Here is a 23,482-nt window from a genome sequence, read left to right as displayed (position 1 = left end):
TTTCGATGCATGTATAAAAGAGCCACTATCGTAACCCAACAAAAACGGTTTTAAAGCAAACCACTTTTCCAAAAGCCTTGTTCACATGACCATGCATCCATCATGCACACACTCATGCCAGTCGGGTGTGTTTTTTTAGCACACTTGTGCAACCGTGCGGTTGCCTTATACTCTAGCAATGTCTACCTCAGTGACAAGCATAATGATAGACACTGATTAAATTCATCTCCCTGACGCTGGGCGCTATCTTTGTAAAGGCCTATAATGTCGTGGCCAGTCGGTGTAAACCTGCTGTTGTTTTGTACGGATTGAAAGGAGTGCAGATGATACAGTAAATAACAAGATCATGGCCAAATTGAGGGCTGGCTATACTGTACATACTAAATGAGGGACTGCCAGTGACCAGAATACAGATAAGCCGCACAAGTATTGATACTGGTATCAATAAAATCCTTCTGCCAGAGTAATGCTTACACACACGCACATACGACCTCAAATTTATGCCCACCCCCCCCTTTAGAGATTGAGCAATGGCTAATGGTGTGTTCCATTAAGAATCCTCTTCTCAAGGGCAGAGAGGTACAGTAGAGGGGGATGGTGGCAGTGTGTGAATGGAAGGATGAAGGTTGATGTGTTGAGAATGGTGACGAGGTGAAGGTCATCCAAAATGGCGTCTGTTTTTCTTGTTGTTTTTCCGCTTTGCAACGCACTATCGTGACCCCCGTACAAATCCAAACATTCCACTATGTCACTCTCATTCAGAAAGTATTATTTTGCATCTGAATAACTATAAAATATGATTTGTTATCCTACTGTGATAATGATACAATGAAACCTGTAAGGTTGTTCGTGATGCTTTTTCCCTTCATTCAGCGCCAAAAAAGGCTGGCTTTTATGTTTTTTTCCATTTTCCAAAATCACCATCAATCAGAATGCCGTGTTTGGACCAGTGGGTCCCATAGAACGTATTATTCTAAAAACAATACTTGTGTTGACCTCATTTTGAACGTAAAAGTTTTACATTAGATTGTTGACCATCTCTGTCAACCAGGAAGTGGATTCCGTGTTCATGTTGCTCTCCGCCGTGCTCCATATCGGGGATCTGCGTTTCACTGCGCTGACAGACGCCAATAGCGCCTTCCCTTCTGACCTGCAGCTGCTTGAGAGAGGTCAGCACACACACAAAGGCACACGCAAGTCAGCATATGATCGGGGTCCGATTTCATCCACGGAGCTTCAAAGGCACCCAACCGCGTCATCGTTTGCCCTCGGCTTCTCATCTCGATCTTCCAAAGTCGCGCCTGGCGGGCCGTTGGCACGCGCCAAGTTCCAGATTGTTGCATGGTAACCGTGGTGATGGTAACTCGCGCTTGTAAATAAACTCTAACTCGATTGACTGCTTTTCATCTCTCACTCTGAGGCTTACTCATCCAGTAGCCCTTCCACGGCCCCTGTGCAGCGGTAAACAACTGACATCATGGGCCTAAGCGAGTAAGCGGGCTGATGTCAGGGACATGTGAAGTCAGCAAAGGAATTCTGGCTCGCTATCACCCGCGTTTTCTTTATTTTGGGCTCTGCTGAGAAATCCCCTCATGATTCTTCCTGCCACCGATCGATTTAGCGAGAGCCTCACATGAGGTCATCATGATGTCACACATACTCAGCACTATCTCCAGTCACACTCATCTTTTATGCTTTGTAATGAGGAATTTTTTTGTGCAATGACGATAAAGGTATTCTAATTGTAGTTCAAGAGCGCAGTGGGCATTCAGTTTCGATTGATCCGATTTTGTTTGTTAGTGTTTTATAAAGAACCATCCTGAAAAAAGAGGAAATATTCAATTATCTTAGAGGAAATGAAATTGGATAAAAAAAAAATCAGATATTTTTGAGTAAATAAATATTAACAGCCCTATATAATTTAGAAAAAAGAATTTCAGATGAAATATATATATTTTTTTAAATAAAAGTCTGACAGGATCGTTTCGTAACAGTGGCCGGAATGCTGCAGGTGTCTTGCAGTGACTTAAGCAGCGCCCTCACCTCTGATGTTCAGTACTTTAAAGGTACCGTCTCGCACCGTTTAAAGGCCTCATATAACCTAAGTCCTAGATCGGAGTGTCATCAATCACATTCTAAACCTATCCTTTCCTATCAGGTGATGTGATCACACGACGCCACACGGTGGAAATGGCCCAGCAGTACAGGGACCAACTGGCCAAGGCCATCTACGGACGACTCTTCAGCTACCTGGTCAACTGCATCAACGACTACCTGCAAGGACACGACGACAGTGTTTGGTAAGGACTCTTGTCACAGTGGTTGGTTACATCGTGTCAGAGTTCGTACGGTCATGAGAAAACAGGATAAGTCACGGCAAGTGAAAATGTATATTTCAAGTCCTTTGGGTTTCATTGACAAAGAATATTTTCTTGAAGCTATCGATATTTTACATATTTTTCCAGTACTGTTTATATATTTATCCAAAATATAGTACTTACATTTATTATGGTGTACAGTATTTGTTTCTATTGTATACCAGCTTTAACAATAAGCTGGGGAGAGATTTTTGTTTTTGAGCGCTTTTAAAAATATCTGTTTTCGACACGAGCATAATGATTTGCTAGAGGAAGCGAAAAACAGTGCCTCTGTTCTGCGTCTGTAATGAAAAGCGGATTTTGTGGTCCCGAGATGGGCCCCCCCTAATCATCACTTGCAGCATCGCCGTGGTGCACGTTCGCGAGTCGGCTTGTAAAATGCACTCGAGCAGAACGTGAGAATTTAACTGGTGCGTGTCTTCGATCCATTTCCTCTTGTTGTCTAACTGCGGTAACCCGTGCGGCACGCATGGAATTAACGCTGGGGTCAAAGCTGTCACAAAGTCGTTATATCACAACGTGGACCATGTCAGTTAAGGCCCCGCCTAGTACTTTTTAACCGCCTGTCATTAGCGCACACTGGTTTGGCGCTTACGTTTCCCCAAAAAGCAGTCTAAAAGAGGGGCTCCCACGGGAGTCATTTTCCGTCGGCACATCAAGACCGGGGGGCCTCCCGAAAACCTCCCGCAAACTCGCCGTGGTGGAAAGCGCCTCAAGGCCCGCATTGCGAGTAAACTGGTAGCGCGGCGTCAAATAGTTTGCATCTCATGACATCCAGGGAATGGTATGTACACTCAAGAGTGAAATGGAAAATGCAAAACATCATCTTCGGGGGCGCTCCCAAGGTTTAAGGGGATGTTTGTCGTATCATACTCGCGCACGTGCTTAACGTTGTTGTGTCGTCTGATGTTACACCAGAGGTGGCTCTTATTTGCATGTTATGACGAACTCTGTCACATTGTATGGCTTTTAATTTCCAGCAGTGTTCCAAGTAATCCCTCAGTTTTGGGAGCGTCTACTTTTCTGCCTGACCTTTCAAAACGAGTAGCTTGGCAGAGTTCAACGCAAATTTAAATTAGTTCACCTTGCTGGCTTTGCTAATTCACGGCGACACTACTCTAGAATCGATTAATTTTTAATTTGAGGTGACGTGCTGTGGCTTGAAACCTCCTGCACCCGCGCATCCCGTAGTCCCTGCCCCTCATTACATACACAATGAATGGGGTTGATGACGGCACAATGCGGCCAACTAAGTTCAGTGTGTAAAGGGCACGTTATCATGGGTTTGGCATTTCAATTATGGTTAGTTTGTAATTTACTTTTTTTAATTTTTTATTTGGTTAATCAATTTTCAGGGTGGCTTTGTAATTATTTTTTTTTTTTTAAAAAGCACTATCAGTTTAGCTTTTGCTTGTTTTTATTTTTGAAAAAAAAAACTGCATGATCACGATGACAACGAAGGACATTTTTGTTTTTATTTTATTTCATGAACAAAATGTTCAGTTTTAATAATAACCTTGGAGGATGCACGTTTGCCAAGCCAGTTTTACACAGTTAGATAACTGAAGTTCAACTTCTGGAATGTTTTTGTCTTGTTTACTTGTTTACGTACACAGAAAAGAATGTACTACTACATTCACAGTGTCCATGGCACGCACCAACTAGAAAATTCTTTATCAAAGTTGCTGTCAATGATGATGTATGCGCTCAAGAAAATGTGTCTGACATGCTTTTCGATGTCTGAATGTCTTTCAGTGACCCTGCCTTTGAAATTGCAATCCTGGATGTCTTTGGTTTTGAAGAATTTCAGAGGAATAGATATGAACAGGTTAGAAAAACAATTACAATACATATTAGGATGTTATTGTGTTTAGGTATATCTTGTAAAGTATTTGTTAAAAAACAACACAACTGCAGCATTCCAAATAATCTTAATAGTTTTTCTTATGACAATGATCCGGAATGTTGTGTGTTCATCCACTTTATATTTACTTTTGCTTTAACTTTCACTTGACATGATTTATTATACTGTGACCTTGTTTAAGAATACGTGACATTAACTGTGTATTATTTGCAAAAATACTTTGCCTATATTAATAATAATAATAATAATAATTCATTAAATTTGTATAGCGCTTTTCAAACACCCAAAGACGCTTGACATCCAAAAATATTATACTGTTAACAGCCAACGCTTGTTTAACTATTTGTACAATTCAACCTTGTGACGTTCCGAAGACTAACATGATTGACTGACATCTCTGGAATGTGGTTTAATCATTTACAAAGAAGTGTAACAGTCATCGTCTGCTTCTGGAACATTTTTAGTCTCTAATTGTAACGAATCATGTGAAGCCTGCGGTTGACTAGGCTTGACTTTCACTCGTCCTCGCATGACCCGACAACCTCATTTAGCTTGCTTATTGTGCATGTGTGTGTCTCTGTGTGTCTGTGTGTGTGAATCACAATGGCTACAGCAAACTGACATTCACGTGTAAATAATTACGTACATAGTCGTGTTTCAGAACAATGAGGGTCTGAACGCAACTATCCCCAAGCCCCTCTTGAGGGTAAAACTACCGACTAATTAACACTCTTTTACATTCTTTTAAATGTTATTTACATAAAGGTAATTAAGCAACCGGTATAGACTTTATGCGTTCCGTAATTTGTTTGTTTTGCGAAGTGCTAATCTAGCAAATATGTACTTACCTGTACTCAAGCAGCATTTTTTGCGTGCTTTGTTTCTGCCAGTCATGTATGAAATTTTTGATGAAGGTACAGTCTGTTCAGCGCCCATTGTCTGAGGTGTAAACACACCGTGTGCTCATTTTTGGCATGCAATGTCAATAGACTGTGGCATTCTATCAACTGTAGTGTGTGTGCGTGTGTCCTTACGTGTCCTCTACATGTTGTCTAATCCAAGTAAAAAGAAGGTCAGGAGGAGAGTAAGAAGTGCGAAGGAATAAGATTGAGACGATCCAGTCAATACTGTCTGTGTGTTAGCATTCCTTCTGTGTTAATTAACAGCGTCTGACAACTCCACTCGTGTGCTCGTTCGGCCAAATAATCCTGTACAAGAATTCCGCCATGAACAAAAATAATGGTTCTCAAGAGCAAATTCCAAAGTCAATCGGTATGATTTTGTTTGCTCTCGTTTGTTGTTGGCTCGTTTCCACATAACTTTATAAAAGGGCGACATATTTTTGTGATTGACTGAGTCTAATGCCAACAAGGATCTGTTGGTTATTAGTCTGGTGGTTTATAAATCTATATTTCAAAGACAAACTGGGTGACTCATTTGGGAATAAATGAAGAAGAGATCATTATTTCAGTAAAAATGTTTACTGACACTTAAAAGTTTGAGCTTCAATCGAAAATAAAGGATTAATGGATGGATAAGTGTAATCCCTCCTCGTTGTCGTGCACATGTCACTGGCAAACAAATCCTCACACTGTTTGTACACACAGGCACTGACCGACATACACTCAGTCACACAGCATGATCAGGGTCATTAGTGCTTGTTAATCAACGATTTGTGCGTGTGTGTGTGTGTTGTACCTGCTCAGCACTTTGCTAATGAGTTAACTCAATCAAGCACCCGCTGCGATACGGCCCGAAATAAAGCAGGCAAACACAGTTGAGAGGAAAACAGGAGTGCGCTCACCTGTGTCTCGAAGTGCACTCGGGCCGTAAACGTTATCTGCAGGCCTGTCCTGTTTGTTGTTTACATCCGTTTCGGCTCCATTGAGTCACATGATTTTCCGTCACGGTCGCGAACAGGATGTACAGTGCGTTGTTTATTTTAAGCGGAACGTACACGTGAGCTTGATCAGACGTGAATTGCTCGAGTTATAAAGAAGGAGATGCATCGTACAAAGGGAGTCAGAGATTGGTGTCATGCGTGGAATAGCTCGGAGGGTGAGAAACTACCGTTTTAAAAGTAGTCCATATATGTGCAATAAGGAGTTAACCAGCATTGTGTAAAACTGCTGAAAAAGGTCAAAAGGTCGGCCCGTTATTCAGCCGATATTTGTAAGGCCATAATCGACCAATTTACTCGTTACTGTGAAAGATGCCCTTAATTCATGTTTAAGCGTTTTCCTAGAGTTTAAAGCATGACATGTATATCTTCCGTAAAACTTGTGACTTCCCCACAAGATCGCAACACACAGCTTTTGTTCCATTCCTCCCTGTGCCGAGAACGATAGTTTAACTCCTGGTACAACTCGTGCGTCGTTGTCATTTGAGGAAGGCCTCTTTCTCTTTTAATCATTTCACTACATGTCTAGTTTTATCAATTACATCCCATTGAGGGGCCCCCCCAAATTGTTTTTGTAATGGCTGTCAAACAAAAAGACACTCTCCATGTGCAATGAAGATTTATTAAGTGTTTGTTGTGTGCGTTCCAGCTGTGTGTCAACATGACCAACGAGCGGCTGAGGCGCTACGTCTCCGAGGTGCTATTCCAGCAGGAGCAGGCTGAGTGTCTACAGGAGGGCATCGCCATGGAGACCTCGCCATCCCCCAGCAACCGTCCATCTACTCTGGACTTTTTTCTCCAGGTATTGTCCGTTCGGGCTCGTGTTAACTTTGTGAACATGTCATGTAGATAATGCGATGACCCTCTCTGGCCAGGTCATCATTTTATGCATCCCCTTTGCACAATAGAAATAAACACAATAATTAGAAATAATTTTTGTAACAAACATTACGTTCCAGCCGTGGATGAATGGTAGCGTAACAACGGCGGCGTCTCTTTGCAAAGCAGAAGCCTCAAGGACTGCTCAGCGTATTGGACGAGGAGAGTCAGAGTCTTTGGCCGACGGAGCAGAACCTCTACAAGAGGCTTTCCGGCCAGCTGGAGTCCAACCCGACGCACGGCCTCTCCTTCACCACCAAAGATGGCAACGGAAACCCCCCGCCCAAAGATCAAGGCCCCACCTTTACTGTCCGCCATTATACAGGACAGGTCAGAAAAATGAACGCCAACATTTGTTGTCTCATTTGAACCGATGCATGCTCCAATCCGGTGTTGTCTTCACGATGCCCGAAGCAAGTTGAACAATGGAAAAAGCAGCACAACATAAGTGAGCTTGACACAGTTACACGCAATACCCGATAAGATCGAATGAATATTTGTCTGTCCAGTGTTTATGAAATCCTAATTATACAGTTAAATAATAATAAATGGCCCCCGAATAGCAAAATTAGCTGCGGTCTGCTTTATGAGCAATGTTACGGAGGAATAAAAGCAAGACCTTGTTTTGAATCCAAATTCATCTAGTCATAAAAGTACATTTACGAAAAAGGTGGAATACGGTGCTTTTATGTCACCGTTCTTTCAGCGAAAATGCAAAACAAGTTTTTTTTTTTTAGTCCCATTGACCCAGGCACCCTCTTCGCGGACATAATAGAGGCGCCACCTCATAGAAAACATTAGTTCCATTAGTTTCTTCTATTATAAAGAATATTAATATGAAGAGCTTTTTTTTTTCTTCAAATAAAAACTGTTTTTCTTTTCATCCAAATAATCTACGTCATGTCCAACAAGTGCAGTAGAACTTCATAATACTTTATTAGAATTTGTGCCTTGTTATTATCATGCGTCAGGCCATTTCCTCCAGACGTGATCTTTTTAAAACATACTTTCCCCCTCGGGTTTGCGGCGAAAACAATCCTAATTCTGTGTTGTTGTTCCTTTTTCAGATTGCCTATGACCTCACAGGATCGCTCATAAAAAACAAGGACTCCCTTCCTCAGAACATCTTGTTTACGATGAAGTGTGAGTACTCGCTGAGCAGCGCGCATATGAGCACATTGTTGCGTCAGCGCATACTTGATCACAAAGATCCACTCATGTCTAAACCAACAGCGCTCCAAAACACTCTCTGTCTGAGGGCATGTGTGTGTGTGTGTGTCACGGCGTATGCTGCAGACAGCAGTGTCTGTGTGCATGTATTGTCGATGAAGGTGCCAGATGTGAGGTGTCGCAGCTCCCGAGACACAGACGAGTCGTTGTGCCACTGCCAGCCTTGCTTGTGCGTCCAGCAGCCTAATTGCTTCAATTTCCATGATGTGGCTAATCTTCTAAAGGCCCGGCCTTCATTCACACTTGGCCCTTGTCCTCCTTCGAGCGACCAGGCGAGCGCAGGCATTCAAATCGCAAACAGAAGGTGTTAACACAATACCGAGATTACATTGGGACGTTCTTTTTTCCTCCCCCTGATTTTCTGGACATTTTGAGGCGTGTTAGGGCCACACTGAAAATGAAAAATAGAGAAAAAAAAATGGTTTGGAAAAAATAGAAACAAGTGTACCTGCAGTGAACAAGATTGTGTTTGCGGTAATGTCTTATTTTGCAAATGACGTCATTGCATGATCTGCTAATTATGACACAACTGATCACCAATTTAGCATGAAATATCTGCCAAGCTGATCAAATCAATCAGAGCTGCACATTTAACATTTTTTTTGTCTCCAAATTGTTTTTTTTTTGTACATTCATTTATTTTTCTAAATAGTATGACTTGATGACATTATGTTACTATCACAAATATATTCTCATAATATTTTGACTATCCTTGTTTTAATCTTTTAATTGTGGTATGGACCATGGAAGCAGAGAACCAAAATACGTCAAATACAAGGACTGTTTTCAGAACAGTTTTGTTTGATAAAATGCAACACAATCGTCATTAATTATTCCAATCACATAAAAAGCAGTAATCGACTTTGAGGGACTGACCAACGTTTGACGTTTTGTTGCCGAGCGTAGCGTGACGACCCGAAGTTGGTGCCCTGAGTTGCCCCACTTGACTGGCGCTGATTTAAACGAATGAGAAGCCTCCAGTCCTTCACAGTGCGCCGGTTCTGTTCTGAATGCGGCTTGCGACTTCCCTCGCTAAGCCTTTAAGCTTTTAGAAGTTGATGAGATCTATGTAAGTGATTGCTTTAAATCAAAAGACAATTAGCCCTGAAGAGCTGTGTAATTAAGTCCTTAAAATACTTAAATGATTGTTTTTTTTTCTTGTTGCTCATTACCTGACTATAATCAAATATTCCCTCTCACTCACTTTGTTGCATTTGTTGTTCAGTGAGCTTTCTGTTGTTGCTCGATAAGATATTACTTGATCTACAATAGACGGCGCTATGACATCTTTCATACTCTTTTATAAGGGGATTTTTGGAGGAATTGTTTCAGTGTATTTTTTTTTTTTTTTTGTCAGACTATGGTATTTCCCGGCACCTGCCAGTCGGACTAACGTGTACGTTTTTATGACTCATCAGTCAGCTAATGTTTCCATGGATCTCTCACTTGAATCTAGATATTATGCATATCTTTTAGGTCAGACTACAAATATTTCATTCTTTCTTTTGGAACTGGCGAAACCGCAACATGCTTGTACCTCCTTGGGTGCCAGGCCAGATAATTGACTTGTGGTAATATTCATATTATTTTTTCTAGTTTTTTTTTTCTTCTACATTTTCCCCTGTTCCCCGTATAGGATATATATTGAATCTTCATTAGTGTTTTCTGAAGAATTTGGGAATTTGTAAAAAAAAAAAAAAAAATCTATCCTTGGCCACCCCATGCCCCCCCCCCAAGGAAAAAAATCCTAGCTCCGCCAGTGTCTTTTGGTCGGACAAATAAGTGTTTGTAAATCTGTCTGTCAGACTAAGGCAAGCCGGCCTAGCATGTTTCCGTGTATCTTTCAGAACCAAAGTTTTTCTATATATATTTCATTTAAACATACTGTAGATGTTTTTGTGTATCTTTTAGTCAGACTAAGGCATTTCCGTGCATCTTAATCTTGGACTAAGGTGTTTCCGGGTATCTTTTCGGTCCGATTAACATTTTTCTGTTGATGTGTCAGTCGGACTGAGTGCCTGTGGATCCATCAGTCATTTTTTTGTCTGTTCTGTGTATCTTTCATTTGGATTGTTTCCCACGTGTGTCAATTGCCCTAACCCAGCAATTAAATGTTTCTAATGTCATGTAAACGTGTTGTTCTGGAAAAGCCCACGTGCTCTCTAATTGTTTACATGGGGCCCTCCCACCCTGACTCCCCGGTTTTGATTCTTCTCCCATCCACCCCCCAGTTTCCACCAATCGCTTGCTTCTTTTCATGCTTGTTTTCTTCCCTGTGTGCTTTGTACCCTACAGCCAGCGAGAGCGTGTTGCTGCGGCAGCTCTTCCTAGCCAAGTTGACTCAGACCGGTTCTCTGGTCCCAGCGACCCGGGGCCGGGTCGGGCTCAGGGGGTCCAAAGCTTCTCTGCTGATCAACAGTACACCACCACCACCACCACCTAACCTGGCCAGCACGCCTCCCCAACCCCACCGGCGGTACCATGACCTCACCAAGGTATGCTGGGTCACAAAGCAGTGTGTTCGGGACTTACCAAAATAAATCTCAGTAGCCACGGCCTAATTGATGAGTGGAAGGATGTCCCTGATACAACCAGTCATGAGCTTGTTATTAGAATTAGGCGGATGCTAACAATCAATGGAAATAGAACCATTGTATTTTTAGAAACAAACACGATGGTCTGATTTCAACTACTTCCCACCACAGGCTATTTTTAAACCTCTGGGAATTGGATTTGTTTGTATGGACCAAATTGACAAAAAAAAAAAGTCTGGCCACCCTGCGTGCCCACGCGCACAAACTTTGTTGGGCACAATTGAAATTAATTTAATTTCCCATTTTAACAAAAGGTCATCTTTCATCAAATGATGTGATGCATTCTAGTCCATTTTTCTATTTCATAAGTTTTGTTGTTTTGGAAAGCTCATTTCCCTCACGCACATGTGACTAAAGACACTTCCTGCTCATGTACCCTCCTGGGGTTCCGGCCTTCTGTCTCTGTGGCTCATTAGCCATTTTGCGCACGAGTTTACATAAGAAGCCTTACAACACCCAGTGCTGCCCTTCCAGGCTTGTAGAGTAACACCAGGTAATGCGGCAGTGGTGGGCTCGCTATAAGCAAATAAATACCATGTGTCGAGTCAGGCATGAGAAACTCATTGTGCTGATTACGATTGCATGGCCACAATGTTGTGCTCATAATGGGACATCCTGAAAGCAACACACTCTGATATGATAACTTTATCTAAACATACTCCATTATAACCTATAATTGCTCATTCATACTTAGCTGACATCTACTTGAGAAAACGGCCTTTGCTCTGATTTTTTTTTTTCTTCTACAACTTCTATATTAAATGGTAAAACTGTCAGTGTTGTATAGTAAAACTTTTCAAAGACCCAGTAAAGTGGATAAAAGGCTCATAAATTTGACACATCACAGAGAAGACACAAACTGAAATGAATTAAAAAGAAAGATGTGAAATCGGGCTTTAAATTGGTGAGAAATTGACACTTTGCTTCTGAGAAGGCCAAACGTGTGTCTGAGAAGTGCTCTGATGTCAAAACAATTACAAGATCAGTTGAACTGAGGTCTTGTGATCTCTGTTGATTTCTTCCCATCTCTCATGGTGTCATGGTGGTTTGGTGAACTTTCGAGGTGTATTCTTCTCATGAATGAAATTAAAATGTCAAGGAGGTCGCTGGAAAGCTAAAGAGCAAGCAATGTGATGCTCGCTAACGTCAGATAAGCTGAAGCGATGAATTGACAGCAGTGGTGGCGATTTTATCTTCAAATAGCAAAACACACAAAAAAAAGAGCTCGTCCTCAAATTTTACCACACCACTTCACATGATGCTGCGGGGTTGCCATGGCAATGAGAGCTCGTCTCCAAATCACATTGCCTTCAAACCATCCAAAATCTTGTTTTACTCATGCGTGTCTCTCCGACTTTGTTTCAACTGTCAGATCTTGAAGAAGAAAGGCTCCAGCTCCTTCCTTCAACGATTAGAGCGCTGCGGTCCCTTCACAGTGGCGGTCCAGCTGAGGGTAACGACATGCACATCCATCACTCGTGCAATAAGCGTTATTATTTGCGTAACGATATTTCTGATGCAGTTCGTATATTAGGTCCGTCCAATCTTGTTTCCAAGGAATCGAAATTTTTGGCTCTAGTTTCCTCTTACTTTGATCGACGTAGTCATAAAGGCTTGTGACTTTAGTCACCTAACAATAATTTGTTAAAAATAGGGAAGCCCAGTGCCTGCCAGTGATGCAAGTCCGTAGAAGGCGCCTTGGAGAAAGAGCGCCTGTGTTTTGAATGAGGCCAGTGTGTTTCACAATCACAGTGACCTTGTGGACGCGTGGTCCAAGAGTCCCCCAGGGAAGGGGAGGGGGGGGAGGTTGAAGAATGATGCTTTACCATGCTTGAAGCCCTCCTCATGAATGAATGAACAATGGACAGCAAGTGCTGTGTGACGTGAATTCCTGCGAATCCCGCCAGCACACGCGTATTCGGCCATGTGAGGGCTGCCGATGACGTTCGCAGTCGAGGGGCGGGAATCGGAAGGTATGCCGAGTGTGAGGGTGACGTTTGGGAAGTGGCCAAGCATGCTGTTGTTTTCATGTGGGTTTAAGGGTGCTTGAGTCCAAAGGATGATTGGGGCAAAATTAAAAAGAAAGGACAGGTTGGAATTTTTCAGTATTTCTACTCAAAAGAATATCAATATGATTTCCTCGCATTTTTCTTGTAACACTACACAAACAACAACAAATTATTTTGAAGTTTTAGAACTTAAATCTCATCTAAAAACTTGTAATATTTTTATGTATTTCCTGGAAAATATTTCAATTTTTCTGATAGTGCTTTCTGTCTCCAAAAATGACAAAAATAACTTTTTTTTAAAAATACAGTTGACCATAATTTATGGTTTCCTCCATTGTTTTCCTTAATTCTTATTCACATTATTTTCCTCATAACATTCGTTATTTTTGGGTAATATTAATTTAGTTTGATTTCATTTGGTATTTCATTATGGAAAGAAATAATACAATTTTAATCTTTTATTGCATTGGCATTTTTCTTCCAAAGATTTTGCAATTTATTCTCGTACTATTGTATACTATGCTATACTCTTGGTTATCCAAACTCTGCCAAAAATATTGAATTTAAAAATCTTCTTGGCATATTTTGGGTTAAAATCTTTCCTGTTTTTTTAATAGCCGCCCATATATTTTCAGACCACATATTCTGTTTTGGGCCACAGGAAGTCACAGTTATATCACAACTTCCTTTGGTACATAACTTTGATTTGATAATTTGCCTCCCCCCCCCTCACTCTCGCCATTACTCTTATTCAACACATACTTTCGTGGAAATCCTGTTGGTATTTGACGAATGAAAGACCTGAGGGCTTGAAGATTAAAAAACAATGTTACACTACCAAGTATAACAGAGAGCCTCATTTTCTTTTCTACTGCGTCAAACAAAGAACAGACATGATTATACAGGCGTCAATTTAGGTCTTCAATCAAAGCGCGGGCAGTCTTGTTTCTATAGTAACAATTTTTGACTCTGCCCCCTCTTCCTCTGTGCAGAACTCACTGTCGGAGGTGATCAACAAGCTGCAGGCTTCCACGGCCCATTTTGTGGAATGTCTGCGCCCCAATGCCAGCGGTCAGGCTGACACCTTCGACAGCTCCCACGTGTCTGCCCAGTTGCGCCATGTCGCCGTGCTCGACATGGTGCGCTCTATCCGTTACGGCTACCCCGTTCGCCTGTCCTTTCCTGGATTCCTCAGCAGGTCAGTGTGACAGTGTGTTTGCAGTTTTGGAAGCAATCATTTAGTCAACATGGTGGAGAGGGTATTCATTGAGAGAAGGTGACAAATACGAATGGTGATCTACTCGAGGGAAGTTGTCGATGATGTCATCCGTTCTAAGAATGACTCGCAGATAAGCACCAGCATCCAGAGGTCACGGCAACCTTCCTTGTTGTTGCTGGAAGCACATTAGGACCCGGACTAGGCTCACTTGAGGAGGATGATGGGAGTCCATTGCAGCAAATAAACGCCACTATCACGTTTCTCATGTCAGTGTGACACGGATGCATTAAGTGAGTTGCGTGTGAGGTCTCCGTGTTCCACTACTTCGATTTGACATCATTAGCGCTCCTCTTTTCTTCACTGCATTGCTACTCTCGCCAATTTACCTCAGCGGAGTTTTCTTGCTATGTCAAAATAGCTTGTTTTGGGGGTTTTTGCCAGGAAATAGAATGGTTCTCTGACAGATCTCTTTGGCATTTTACTTCACATCTCTCCTTCATCTTCACATTCCTACAAGCATTGGAGGCAATGTGGCTTCAAGCTTTTTTTTTTTTTTTTTTTTTTGGTTCTCCATTCCTCTGTCACTCTCTCTCATCCCCTGTTATTGTCTGCTTTAGAAAGTGAAGGGATTAACATGGACATTCCTCCCACATTATAAAAGAGGACAAAGCTGATCACATGACCCACCCCACACACACCAACCCCCTCACCAAAAAGTTTCCACTACCCAACACCATCAACATCACATCATATCTCCTGCTCTGGCTTTTACTGAAGTGATGTCAGACTTTCTATTGTGACTAAATGGAGAATAAAAAGGTAGGTAGAAGTTCACCACGTTATATATATATATATATTTTTTTTTTTGTGGGTATGTGTTTGGATGACTTTGTAGGGCTCAGTTATTAGAATTGTGTTTTTCATCCATCGAAGCATTCCCAACAATTGAAGCAGTTTTCTGCAATTATCTGTCTGTACACATTGTTCAAATTTGGGGCTAATTGGAAAAACTCTCCAATACAAGTTTGTTCTTGAAGCCCCCTAGGAAATTGCACTAAATGACCCTAAAATGGCTGCTTCACACTTAAATGGTAGACTTCCTGTGTCTTTTGATTTATGAGTCCATGAGACTTTCCAGTATGTCTACTTGCAATGGAGGTGCCAGGAAGCTGGCTTGAGGGGCTGAACTTTCCCGATAATTCCGTAATAAGAAAATATTTTAAGGCCCTGTTAGGAATGATGAACACAAACAACATTTTTGGAAAAGCAATTGATCCGGCCCAAGTATGCCTATTCCAAAGAAATGAGTCAATTTCAAGTCATCCCCATGAGGAAGGCCTCCTGATAAAAAGACTTAATAATGGATGTCAAATCGACTCTGTATTGGGTGAATTTGAAAATATGATCATTCTAAAAAGTAAAGGAATTGTGACACATCAGAAAAAGCATTTCAACTTTTTTTTTTTTACTGAATCATCACCCATCTCTGATTTTGAGCTGATGCTTTTTATTTTTGTTTCTTGTGTTCTGTGTGAAAACACTCTGACCTTTTTGTCTCGGACTATCCTGATGTAAACGCTGGAATAAAACAGTGTAGGAACTCAAAGTGTCATTTTTATCCCCTCCTGGGCTCAGCCTTGACCAATGAACTGTCTCCACTCTCCCAAGGGACATCAGTTTTTATTTTTTTTCCCTACTACTGATCTAATCCCTTTTTCCATTTGTCCCCCGTTTAAGATCAGGTCCCGGCCCTTGACCAAATCCTACAACAGAGCAATAAGTCAGCCGTTAAGGTTGAGTTTTGCTTTGTTCTCGTTAACACACACACACACACACACACACACACACACACACACACACGCAGGCCGCTTCCCTAAAGTCCTCGAGGCTGTATTAAGGGAATTGCATTAGTGTCCTGGCAACTGGAGATTTATGAGCAAATCTATTTTACCATTGCTTTTATTTCCCTTTTATGATTCTCTCTGTTTTGTGGCCAAATTTATTTCCTGACAGTTGCACGAGGTCAAATACTGTCTATGTTTTGTGTCGCTCGTGTAAATCCCGGCCCCTCTTTTTTGAGTGTTTGCAGCATTTCTTCACAGAGCACTTCAGACGACTCCATCACATGGAGTGGATAGTGACAAGTGGACCCTCATTGCTGCCGGCTGGCGGATAAACACCCTTTATGTAGCGTGTTTAGCTCCAAACTTTTTTAGTTAATCGCTAGGTGCTGAAATTTCAATTGACTTTGAGACGAGATTTTAGTTGAACTATAAATTGAATACTTTTGGGGTATTATTTGTGGATCGAGCGACCACGTAAGGTTTTCTTATCCCTATCGAGGGGGTTATGGGTTTACACAGTTCTTTTGTTTTTTATGGGCCCTGTGGGGGATAGCGGGCGCTGTCTGCCGAACTGCTATTTCCATACAGGAAGAGGGTTAGCCAGAGTTCAAGCGCAAATCAAGCGAACCCACGTTTGCTTGCAAATGACAACATGAGTGATTTAGATTCACAGCCATCTGCTTGTTATATTTGCTTCATTTGATGTGTGTGACATCATCATCTCTGCCTCAACAATCCCAACAGCGTTATGATTATAAATTTGGATGCAACATAGCTGACATATGCACAAAGGCTTTAACGCCATCCTTTTAATCAGTCAATTCATCAATTACGGGTCGGGCTGGACCTTTTTGTTCCATTTCGGTCTTAATTCTTCAGTATGCTTCCAAGTTGGTGGGAATAGATTGGGGAATACCCGTTTAAGGCATAACTGCAATCTTGGCTTTGAAGAATGTGACTTAACCCAATCCAACTACAATGGGTAAGAAAATAAATGACATAGAGAAGACCCCAGCAGTGTAGACCCCCAATACCCCTTTAGTAGATAGATTTTAATTGTGTTTTTCCACTGGGTAATTGTATTTTGTAAGGACGATTTGTAAAAATAGCACAATTTTTAAATGGAATGACTATTTTGGGAACAATCGTTTCTAAATATGATCAAATTAAATTTGACCAGAATTCACAAACAGTTCACAACCTAACTCGAACGCAGCTGCAAATGGGTTGCTGAGTGAAGAGGGTTAGCACTCAGCGTGTCCTTATCTTGATGTTGAGTGGCTGGACTGGTAATGTGGCCTTTGGAAATCCTGCTGATTTATTGGTCCGCATTCCTTAGAACGGCTTCAAAACAAATCTGTGTTGCTTCACAATCTTTTGAGTGGAACAGACTTTCCAAAAAGGTCTTTAACATTGACATTATTCTGCCAACACAACCATGACACATTTTTATAATCAAACTAAACACGTCTCACTCCCAAACCAAAACAAAACAGACCAATGTCTTCATTCTGATGACCATTCATAGCCACAGTTGCCCCGGGCAACCCCAACAGAAACAGATGCTGTTTTGCTGGTCTTTGACCCCCCCTGACCTTTGAACCTATTGTTTCTCCCCAACTAAAGCCTCTTGTTCAAGTTGAACACTGTCTTCTCTCCTCTGATGTTTTATTTGTCTTTGTACGTCTCAGATACAAAGATCTCGTTGTGCCAACGCTGGGCGACAAGAGGAAATTGTCAGCGGAGGAGAAGTGTCGCTGTGTACTGCAACAGACCAAACTGCAGGGATGGCAGGTGTGCGCCTTTTTCTGTCTTCCCATCGCCAACAAAAGATTTTGTCAAATGACTTAATCCCCTGACCCCCGCCTCCCTGTTTGTCAGAGATTCCTTGGAATCTTCGTCAACACGTTCCAGCTGTCCCACCTCATCATCATTCTTCCCTCGTAGCTGCTCACACACATACACACGCACGCACACATGAACAGGGAACCCCTCGGAACCACCCACCCATCCACCCTGCCTCCTCTTGCTCCCCGTCTGCCAGACTGCTGTTGTGTCTGAGCGAGTGACCTCAAGGGTCACATCAGCTGCAGCCGCACTCACTCACACACATACACACGCACTCCTTCACAATGTTGGCTTTTTGGACATCCATTCTACAAGTAGTAGCTGCTGGAAGGATGTCACTCACCCCATCATTGTGATTGTCCCCTCCCAAATACCGCCGTGACTCCTTCCGCCCCTTTTTTTTTTTTTTTTTAAATGAAGGAATTGAATGCGGTGTCAACAGTCCACACCCACGCATCTGTCATACATCGCCGCGCTCCAATCGTCTCTCAGGTTGCCGGGGTCTCTGCACCGCAACTATATTGTATATTCTTAAACCTCATCGTTTGTGTATTTTTGTGTGTTTAGATGGGCAGCAGTAAAGTGTTTCTCAAGTACTGGCAGGCAGACCAGCTCAACGACCGCTGCTACCAGCTGCATAAAAAGATCATCACCTGCCAGAAAGGTAAAGATGAATATTGATGACTCGAGATATTTCTTTGTAAATATGTGTAATGCTTCCTTTCAGTGGTACGTGGTTGGCTAGTCCGACGACGCGTCCGGCGGCGGTTGTCTTCGCGGCACAAGGACGAGGGCAGCGTGCGTCGCTTCCTACAGGGGGCGGAAGACATGGGGCTACGGACTTACGACTACCTCGTCATACAGAACGCATCTGACATCGCGCGGGAGAGTGACCGCCTGCGCTGCCACGGCAACAGCGGCCTCATCCTCGCCACCGCCCTTGGCAGCAGTCCGCCACTCGGGGAGAGGCCCGACCCTGTTGGCAAGGAGGAGGAGCAACCGGTTAAAAGGTGATTTGTGAACTCCGTGATGCATGGTCATTGATAAATTAGCAAAGTTGCTAAATAGCAAATTCACAGCCAGATTACACTTTGTACACTTGTAACACAGCCCCCGTTACAAAATAATCCGTTTTTCTTCAAACAACCTTATAACTAAACAAAACAATCCAGACCCTAAAGGCTTTTCTGAAGGTTAATTGAAGCTACATTTACAAATATACACTTATAGTCAAAAGCCACAGCATGAGGCACACTTGCACAATCTCATGAGATCCGATACAAGAACTGTATCAAAAACATTTGCGCAATGTTTTGGATACTAATTTATTGTTGAACAAGATCCCACTGACTTTCAAATGTCCTTGTGTAGAGTGTCCTTGTGCATGTGACATCTGCTGCCTGCCGCAAACACACACACACTAACAATCACATATTGGCGTGTGACTAAATTGGATAACTATAAAAGGTTTCATAAGAAGAATTTTATTGCGAAAGAAATGCTACACATGCTCAAATTCAGTGAAACCAACTTAATATGTCCGCAGGTATTTAAAATTCCTTCCCTCAGCCTTTACGCACATAGTCTCCTACATGCCCCTCCCCCAAGCCTCCTCCGCATGCAATCATAGGACGAACAGATGGTTCACTGAGATTAGAGTAGGAAATATCAAACTGGATATGATCAAATTACTGTTGGGAGATTAGATCTAAAACATAATCTCTTGTCTCTTTATCCTCCAATTGGCCTCCTTAGTTCACATTTGTAGCATGACAGTTGATGTGTGACTGTAATGCAGCATTCATATGTAAAAAAAAAAAAAAATGCTTTAAAGGGTGGCTATAGCATGGATGATAGAAGAGTTCATCTCTAATTTTAATTGGACTGTATAGTGATCTAATTATTAATATGACATGCAGGGTTATGGAAAAAGTTGGAAAAGTCCACGAAGGTGCTGGGAACGGGGGAAGTCGAGTCATTCGGCACTTTCGATCCAGCTCGGTGCCACTCCCCCTGGCTATGGAGAATACAACACACTCCACCAGCGGCCCGGCAGTCAAACCAGCGCTGCAGCAAGTAGCTCACACCAACATGGACAATATCGGTTGTTGTGCCACTTCCTCGCCTCGTAAGCAACCTCCCCCCAAACCAAAAAGGGACCCCAACACGCGCCTGAGCGCGTCGTACGAGGTGGTTAGTGCCGGTTTGGTGATGGCGGTCAAGGAGAGTCCCACTCCAGAAGGCTACGCTTCACCAGCTGGGAGTCCCCCCAAATCCCAGCTGTCTCCAACAGACCCCGCAGGTACATGCACTTGATTTTAGAAGACATGACAGATGGTTGCTAGTCTGTATATTGCATTTCAGTTGTTTTTTTTCCCCGTTTTCAAGAAGAAAATGTTCTCAATTTTTCCTCAGGTTCTAAGCCCCGCCCCCACAGCGATGACTACACCACCATGAGGAAGGTGCCCCCGCCCAAGCCTAAGCGCAGTCCCAACACCAAGCTGACGGGCTCGTACGAGGAGATCAACGCCGTGGCGCCCCTCCTCCACCAGCTTCGCCCCGCTGACGTCAAGACAGCGCTGCTGTCGCGCACCAGCGGCATGATGCAGAAAGCGGCCTCCCTAGATGCCCCACAGGGCTTTGCGCTAAGTCCCTACCAGGTCCAGGACGAAGAGGACATCTACATTGAGATGCTTGGCTCTCACCCCCGAGCTCGGAGCCTCCAAGAGCCACCCGATAGTCCGGAAGAAGCGGATTCAGAGGCCGTCTATGAGGAGATGACCTTTTTTCCTCCCGATGATGCTGCGCCTCCACCCGCCGCTGTAACCAAACCAACCAAGCTGGAGGTTCTCAACTTGGGCCTCTTTACATCCGGCATGTGTCGCCCTCAAAGTGAGGAGAATAAACGAATGACGTCAGGGGTGATGGCAGCTCTGGACATCGCTCACCCAACTAACACGGCGATCAGCAGCGCTCCCAGGAGTCAGCATGGGAAAGATGGCGGCTGTGACATTCCGGCCCCCTTTCCCAACTTGCTCCCGCATCGACCACCGCTCCTGGTGTTCCCGCCATCTCCCGTCACCTGCTCCCCTGCTTCAGACGAGTCTCCCCTCACTCCTTTAGAGGTCAAGAAGCTCCCAGTGTTTGAGACCAATCTCAACTATTCTGCAGGTCCGGACAGCCCACTGTCACCTCAATATGTGCGCCAGCGGGCCGACTCCTCCCCAAGCCTCACCGTCCTAATGCCGGAGAAGAAGGCTACCCCTCCACTAACCCCGCCACTTCCTCTTTCTACCACAAGTGGTCCACCTCCTCCATATAGACCACCTTCACACTTCCCCTTCCCACCTGACGCCGGCTTCCTCACGCTGACGCGGACCGCTTCTGTCACCCAATCAGACTCCTCCAAGGCCATAACGTCACAAAGACCAAGTGTGGAACCACTGGGCAAGCCGCCTCCTTACTCCCCGGGGAAGATGTGCCGCCCGGAACCTCGAAGGGCTCACTCCTGCTCCTCATCGCCCTTGTTGTTCAACCCGGCCAATGGAAGACCCCTCACCAGCCCCCTAGATGAGCTCAACACCTTGTTCAGCACAGGACGCAGCCTGTTGAGGAAGTCCTCAATGGGACGCAAGAAGCGAGATGGAGGTTCGTCACTCCAACACACATTTTTAACATACAGTGGAACCTCTGACATCAAATTGTGTTCCCATTCCCAAATATCAATATGAATCAAAGCCCTCAATTCATATGGCGAACCCTCAAAACAGGCATTCACCTTTGACGCCATACTACACGGACATTAGTTTTTATAAGTCTCTAATTTCAAAACCAGTTATTCATCATTTTATTGTGTACATAACCTATACTGTATACAATATAAGTCATTGACAGTCATAATGGCCCTCTGGCGGAAACAATGACTGGGGCCCGCGACAAAATTGAGTTTGACACCCCTGTAACTAAATATTAATGAAAAGCAACCACAGAGTCTTCTTGTTTTCATAAAGACAAAGCAAAAGATAATCCCATGCTAAGGCTTGGTGTGATCCACAACATTTTATTTTTCCAATAATTAAAGCCCAAGCACACGGTGGTGTTATTCCTCTAAAAGCCCCCTCTAACCCCACAGGGACATTGCTGAATTGTACATTGATCGACTTCAGAGGTTCTACTTGTACAACATAAAACAAGACCATAAAGCTCCTCTCATCATTTTTCATTGTTTGCACCGACGGCACCCAGTGAACCCATGGGCCAGATATACATTAGCGTGGGGGTGATGGCAAGTTAACCTCTGCTTTATTGTACTCTTTCACCATGGCCCACTCAGTCTGCTTCGATGTGTGTCTGTTGTGTGTTGTATTTACTCTAGTTCTTGATTCAAGTCTGGAGTTGATGTATTGGGTGCTGGGTGATTACCTTCTGCACTGTCCTGTAGTGTAGGGGGCAATAGATAAGTAATAGTCCTCTGTTTTTCATTGTAGGTGTTTCATTTCTCTCATTTTTGAGCGATGTTGTAGCCAAGTACGCTATTTGGCACATTTGAGCTAGTCCATTTATTCCAGAATACAGCTGCAGCATCCTTTGGTGGGTGCATCGGGATAACTAACGAGCTAGCGGGCTTATCTCGCCATGCGGCGTTACATCATGCAAGTAGTAATTTAGAGCATAGCGAACCTGGGGATGCTGATGGAAAGGCTGACCTTTATGCTAAAATGGGGCAAAACATATTTTCCCACATATTATCATTGTCACAATGTGTTCCTCACAAATCCGTCACGCCCCCTTAAAGACGACCCCCTTCCCATCGGGAAAACAAACAAGATCCGCATCCATGCAGCGAGCGCAGATAATGAGTAACAGCCATCGCTGACCTTGTTGTCTACGCTGCCAGCTGTGGCACATTTCATCCTGCTGCCGCTGCAGTGCGTGCGCAGTAAACAGTATTATTTGAGTGATTTGTGACGGTGTCCACGCCTAGTTGAGCTTGCGGTGCCCCGCGTGCATCATCACGTTTAGTCTTACCATCGCTTCACTTAGTGCTTATGTGTTTTTCCCAGGAATATTCTTGGAAAGTCATATTTATGTGAAATGGCTTAGACTATTACTGAAACAGCACTCAAAGATGGGATCTATAGTGAAAGCTAATTAGATGGCGAGAACAGTCCAGTAAAAAAGCCCATAAACTACGAAGAATAGCACTGTAATTACTGCAGCCCATGGGGACCCATTAACACAACTCAGTTTTAAAATGAAAATGGACAAAAATATAAAAAACCAACAATGATTTATCCGTTCCTCTAAAACGTTGCAGAAGACGGCAAACAGAAGCCGGTCGTAAACCGAAGACTCCCTCTGTTGAGTTTCCTCAACAGAGAATGCATCCAACTCTCAAGTACGCTCCAAACCAACTTAAGTCCTTGACCGAACGCGACTTTACCATATTTGTTCGAGACGCTTTTCCGCTCAAGTCCTATATGGGTCATTTGAGTTTCTGCCCCAGGGCAATCCAGCCTGCCGGAAAATACAAAGTGGAAAATTTGTAGAAAGAAAACCAAATAGCTAGGCTAATTTCTAGGGGTGTGACGACAACCCATTCGAACCGAAAAATCGTTTTCATTTCAACCGTGTAAGTGCGTCAAAATCCACCTGGATCTAATTGTTCCATTTTAAAAATTGGCAAGATGGAACCTCCATGCAATGCGTAAATTCGG

At 43.3% G+C, this 23,482-nt stretch overlaps 1 protein-coding gene across 7 annotated transcripts in view; it reads left to right on the top strand.

The window, feature by feature from the left end:
- myo16 (myosin XVI) overlaps window positions 1–23,482 on the top strand; it is a 66,917-nt gene that overhangs the window by 35,404 nt on the left and 8,031 nt on the right. For 5 of the 7 annotated variants that reach the window (XR_005096158.1, XM_037240099.1, XM_037240098.1 and 2 more), the window contains 15 exons: window positions 1,052–1,169; window positions 1,995–2,066; window positions 2,159–2,300; window positions 4,134–4,206; window positions 6,792–6,944; window positions 7,148–7,351; window positions 8,089–8,164; window positions 10,547–10,746; window positions 12,218–12,298; window positions 13,847–14,052; window positions 17,609–17,711; window positions 18,333–18,429; window positions 18,493–18,775; window positions 19,685–20,067; window positions 20,181–21,413. Coding sequence is in view for 6 of the 7 variants with exons in the window: in XM_037240099.1 (XP_037095994.1) it covers window positions 1,052–1,169; window positions 1,995–2,066; window positions 2,159–2,300; window positions 4,134–4,206; window positions 6,792–6,944; window positions 7,148–7,351; window positions 8,089–8,164; window positions 10,547–10,746; window positions 12,218–12,298; window positions 13,847–14,052; window positions 17,609–17,711; window positions 18,333–18,429; window positions 18,493–18,775; window positions 19,685–20,067; window positions 20,181–21,413 (3,424 nt within the window). In the remaining variant the exon portion in view is untranslated. The remainder of the gene's footprint in view (window positions 1–1,051; window positions 1,170–1,994; window positions 2,067–2,158; window positions 2,301–4,133; window positions 4,207–6,791; window positions 6,945–7,147; window positions 7,352–8,088; window positions 8,165–10,546; window positions 10,747–12,217; window positions 12,299–13,846; window positions 14,053–17,608; window positions 17,712–18,332; window positions 18,430–18,492; window positions 18,776–19,684; window positions 20,068–20,180; window positions 21,414–23,482) is intronic. The other 2 variants (XM_037240094.1, XM_037240096.1) reach the window with 1 other exon arrangement.

The sequence above is a fragment of the Syngnathus acus genome, chromosome 21, assembly GCF_901709675.1.
Source record: "Syngnathus acus chromosome 21, fSynAcu1.2, whole genome shotgun sequence".
NCBI lineage: Eukaryota > Metazoa > Chordata > Actinopteri > Syngnathiformes > Syngnathidae > Syngnathus > Syngnathus acus.
The sequence above is the reverse complement of the archived record's forward strand: the minus strand, read 5'-3'. Positions and strand labels throughout refer to the sequence as shown.